Raw genomic sequence first — 5,000 nt, 5'->3', positions numbered from 1 at the left:
GAGAAAAATAATAAAACAAATAACAACAAAACAAAGACGGTGTGTCTGGAGGGAGGGAGCCATGGGGAGGGGAGAGAGAGAGAGAGAGAGAGAGAGAGAGAGAGAGAGAGAGAGAGAGAGAGAGAGAGAGAGAGAGAGAGAGAGAGAGAGGAGATTTTCCTTTTTATCTTTGTTTCCTTTTTCTTCTATATCTTTTCTCCACCTCCTCTCCTCTCCTCTCCTTTCCTCCTTTCTTTGTCACCCATTTATACATTCACTCACTCTTTACACCTCTCACTCACTTTCCTCAACACCCAACAAAACAAGAACAACACACACACACACACACACACACACACACACACACACACACACACACACACACACACACACACTCACGTGACCTCACCTCTCACCCTCTTCCTTTAATCTCCGCAGGTCCAAACAGTTGATCAAGGATGCCGTGATGGACAACGACTTCCTGAAGCACCTTGACGTGGGCCAGGTGCGCGAGATCGTTGACTCCATGTACCCTCAGGAGTTCGCGGCGGGCTCGTGGGTCATCCGCGAGGGAGATGTGGGTGAGTAAGGAGTGAGAAGGAGAGTTAGAACCGTGTGTGTGTGTGTGTGTGCGTGTGGCTCATTGATAAATCCCTTTCATAAGAGTACTATAAGGCTTAGTACTGTGAGGTGTAGAGTTCTCAAGGGGTAATCTGGAATAGTGAGACGTGAAAAGGAATTGATATACAGACGGATATGGAAAGGGTTTAATGGGACGTGGTAAGGAATAGGGTGTTGAACAGTAGATTCGAACATATATGAACGGAGCTTTGAAGAAATAGTGGGATATAATGAAGAAGGGATGAAGGGACGTGACTAGAGACGGGACGCTGAAGGATCGAGAATCTTATGTTCTTACCGAGGGACGGGAAGGAGAGTTGAAGGATCATAGTGAGGAATGAAAAAGAAGGCCTGAAGGGGAGACAATAAGAAGCAAATACTCTGTTAAAGGAAGGAAATAGTCATACATTTATCAGAGCAAATAGTCATCAATGAAATGGCAGAAAGTGATAAAGGAAGGGAGAAAAATTTAAAAAGAAAGTGAAAGAGAGGGAAGAGTGATGTGTATGGGATAGGAGGGACAGTGAGAGGAGAAATTTGGGGTGTGAAAAAGAGTAAAAAGAATCTGCCTGAGTGAGTGGGAAGGCTGAGGGAGAGATTAAAAGTAAAAAGAGAGGAGGCAGAAAGAGGATCTAGAGTGCATGGGAAGGTAATGGTTTGTTTTTAGAAGAGAGAGAGAGAGAGAGAGAGAGAGAGAGAGAGAGAGAGAGAGAGAGAGAGAGAGAGAGAGAGAGAGAGAGAGAATGTTGTGGATAAGGAAATAAGAAAGAGGCGTGTGAGAGGAAGAAAAGAGAGGAGAATGAAGAGGAAGGCATGATTGATTAAGTCGAGGGAAGGAAAACAAAAGCAAAAACAGGTTAAGTAAGACAAAGAAAACGAGAAATATATATATAGAAAACAGGAAGGAAAAAAAATCAAGTGAGAGGAAGGCAGATAATGAAGTGCGCTGCGGGAGGAAGGGAAAGAGGGCGAGAAGGAGGAGAAGGGAGACGAGAAAGTAAACGAGGAAACAGGTGAAAGGTACAGGCTGTTGGAGCAGTAACGCGGGAAGGTGAGATAATGGGAACAATTTGAATAGGTGAAGGTAAGGCGTGTGGGAAGCTGTGGGGTGAATGGAGACGTGTGTGTGTGTGTGTGTGTGTGTGTGTGTGTGTGTGTGTAGGGAAGGAGCATCATTTGCACGAATATCACCCCAGTACTTGCCAGAGAGAGAGAGAGAGCGAGAGAGAGAGAGGGGGGGAGATGTTTAAAAGGAGTAAACACAAATATAGGGTTTCTGAGAATTGGGAGTCACACACTTAGCACGCATCTCTTCACATGCATGATTTAGTAACAAAATACGCAGCTTTCTGAAACACCGGGGGGAGGGGGGAAGGAAGAAGAGGAACAAGAGGGAGAAGAGGAGTATAGTACAAGAGGAGGCAGAAGAAGAGGAAGAAGAAGAGAAAAGGGAGAGGGGTACTATGTAAGAGGAAAGGCACTGGGGAGGAATGGAAAAGAAAAAAAGAGAAGAGGGAGAGGAGGAGGGAGAAAGGAAGAAAAGAATAAGATGCAAGAATAGCACTGAGGAGAAGGAGGGAGACAAAGAAGAAAAGAAAAAGAAAACAGTTTAATGCAAAGAGAGAAGAAAAAGAAGAGTAATGTGCAGGGGAAGAAGAGGAGGAGGAGGAGGAGGAAGGTGTATGTATGGTGCAAGGGGACGGACACTGAGGAGGAACCGGCAACCCTGGGGAGTGCTGGGAGTAAATATTTAGAAGTAGCAGCGGAGAGGAGGAGGAGAAGGAAGAGAAAGGGAAGAGAAGGGGGAAGAAATGGAGATTCGATCCTACAACTGGTGGATGTTGGGATCAGCTGATGGAATGTAAACAAACCTCAGTATTGACCTGCATCTCACTGTTGTGTCTCCTGTTTGGCTGCTAGACACATCACTGCTTCTGTTACTAACTCGGCTATAAACAGTGATTCTAGGATACACACGTACATAAACAGAGGAGCGATTCTAAGATACGTAGACTGTATTTATCCGTTAGACTATAGATAGAAGAGGAACATGAATCCACTGTGTCATAAGCGTCCCCTGAAGGCTGTGGTTTATGATCTTGTTAGTTGAGCAGAGCCTATCATCGTTACTGTTGATTCCTTGGAAGAGAATGGGCTTAGTAGAACATTTGGTGCCCATGTATTCTACTATCTGTCATCTGTCTCTGTTACGAGTAAATCTCCTTTCATCTCTTACTTGTACTGTATAATATCCTCCCATCTCCTTCATCCCCTACTGCGTATATCCACCTTTGTCAGCCATCTCTGTCACGTAAATCCCTCATCTACCACGCAAATGTACCACCTCTACTGCCTCTACCGCACAAAACACCATCTACCACTCCTGCAGCTCTTTCATCTACCACCCTACCACGTAAACACCCCTCACCCACCCTGCTACCACGTAACCTCCCTCATTACCACCCTTAAAACACAACTCCCTCACCTACCATTCTTGCCACACTATCTCCCACCCACCATATACCCCTACCCCCATCCATCCACCCCCATTACCACACAGCCCCCCTACTCACCTATTCCACCCCAACAAAAAACATCCATTCACTCAACCCACCCACATAAGCTCCCCCTCACCCACAACCTGTCACCACACTTAACTTCGTCGTCGCCTCCCTCAGGATCACACCTCTACGTCTCGGCCATGGGGGAGCTGGAGGTCGTGAAGGACGGGGACATCTTGGGCCGAATGTCGTCAGGAAAGGCCTTCGGAGAGCTGGCCATCTTGTACAACTGCACCAGAACCGCCAGCATCAAAGGTAAGGCTGCTGGAGGGGATTGGGTTGAGGGGGAGGAGGGGAAATGGAAAGGAACGAAGGAAAGAGTGCTGGATGGAGGGATGGGTGGGGAGAAGAGGGAGGAGGGGGTGGGTAACGAGGGAAAAGGAAGGGGATGGTAAGACTGCTGGAGGGGACTGTGGAGAGGGGGGAAGGGGGAAAGGAAAGACTAGAAGAGGAGGGGAAGAAAAGAAAAAGATTGTATGGAGGGGATTGGCTGGACCAGGAAGGGGAAGGAAAGGAGAGGAAAAGTGGTTGGATGGTTAAGGGGAGGATGGTAGAGGGATGAAGATGGAAAGGAAGGAAAAGGTGGGGAAGAAGAGATCTTGGAGTTGGAGGAGGAGGAAAGAAAAAGCAGTATACTGGGAAAAGTAGGAAGAGAAAAGGGACAAAGGAAGAAAATAAGTGAAAAGGTACTAGTAGAATGAGGGGGAGGAAGGAAGAAGGGAGGGATGAAGGAAAAAAAATGAAGGAAAAGATAGGAGGAAGAGGACAAAGAAAAAATGCTGGAGGAGGGTGGATGAAAGAAAGGGAAGGAAGGGAAAAGTTGTATAATGCAAGAGTAAACAAAGAGGAGATAAAAAAAAAGGAAGCGAAAGATTATAGAAGAAAAAGAGGAGTAAGAAAAGAGAAAGGAAAGGCTAATAGGTTTGCATAAGGGAAGGGGATTAAGGTAATGGAAGCAGCAAGGAGGGAGAGAACAAGTTGATGGAACAGAAGAAGTAACAAATGAGGGAAAAGTGATAAAAGTGAATAGGGAGGAAAGGAAAAGAAGGAAGAAAAATTTGACGGAGAAGGGAAGGAAACATAAAAAAAGAAATAGACGTGAAAGAAGCAGAAGAGGAGGAAGAAGAAAAGGAAAAAAAGGAGAACAACAATAACATCAACAACACGAACAAGAACAAAATTTAAAAAAAAGTAAAAAAAAAAATATCAGGGAAAGAGAAAACGAGACGAGGAAGTTAAGAAAACGAGAGGTTGAGAAAACGAGACGAGGAAGTCAGGAAAACAACAAAAAACGGGCGTCGGGTTAAGCAGAATACAAGCCTGAGTCGGGAAGAGGAGGCAGTAAAAAGGGTGAGGGCGTCAGAGTAAAGCAATGAGCGAGACACTTACGCGATGAGAAAATGAGGAGGATGATGCTTAGGTTGCAAAGAACATGTGGGGAAGTGGGGCAAGGAAAAGGAGGAGGAGAAGGGGAAGGTAACACAGAAGGGACAGGAAGAGGAAGTAGATGACAAAAACTGGAGGAGGAATAAGAGGAGCAGGATGACAAAGAAGGAGGTGGAGAAAGAAGAAGAAAGAGAAGATGACAGAGAAAGAGGAGGAGGAAAAGGAAAAAGATGGCAAATAAGAGGAGGAAGAGGAAGGTGAGTAACTTATAGAAGAGGAGAAGGAGGAGGAAGATGACATAGAAGAAAAAGGAGTAGGAAGAGGAAGATGACAAAGATGAAGAAAGAGGAAAAAAGAAGGAAAAAAAGGAGGAGGAAGATAAAGATGAGGTAAAAGGAGATGAAGAAGAGGAAGCAGGAAGATGACAAAAAAAAAGAAGAGGAGGAATAAGAT

The 5,000-nt window shown here is 45.3% G+C and overlaps 1 protein-coding gene across 1 annotated transcript in view; it reads left to right on the top strand.

The window, feature by feature from the left end:
• The window catches only part of LOC135103668 (cGMP-dependent protein kinase, isozyme 1-like), a 126,409-nt gene that overhangs the window by 80,904 nt on the left and 40,505 nt on the right, over positions 1 to 5,000 (top strand). Inside the window, exons 3-4 of the mRNA XM_064010231.1 lie at positions 418 to 560; positions 3,279 to 3,416. Of these exons, the coding sequence (XP_063866301.1) occupies positions 418 to 560; positions 3,279 to 3,416 (281 nt within the window). The remainder of the gene's footprint in view (positions 1 to 417; positions 561 to 3,278; positions 3,417 to 5,000) is intronic.

The sequence above is a fragment of the Scylla paramamosain genome, chromosome 9 (assembly GCF_035594125.1).
Source record: "Scylla paramamosain isolate STU-SP2022 chromosome 9, ASM3559412v1, whole genome shotgun sequence".
In the NCBI taxonomy this organism is placed as follows: Eukaryota; Metazoa; Arthropoda; class Malacostraca; order Decapoda; family Portunidae; genus Scylla; species Scylla paramamosain.
This window is presented reverse-complemented; position numbering and strand designations above follow the sequence as displayed.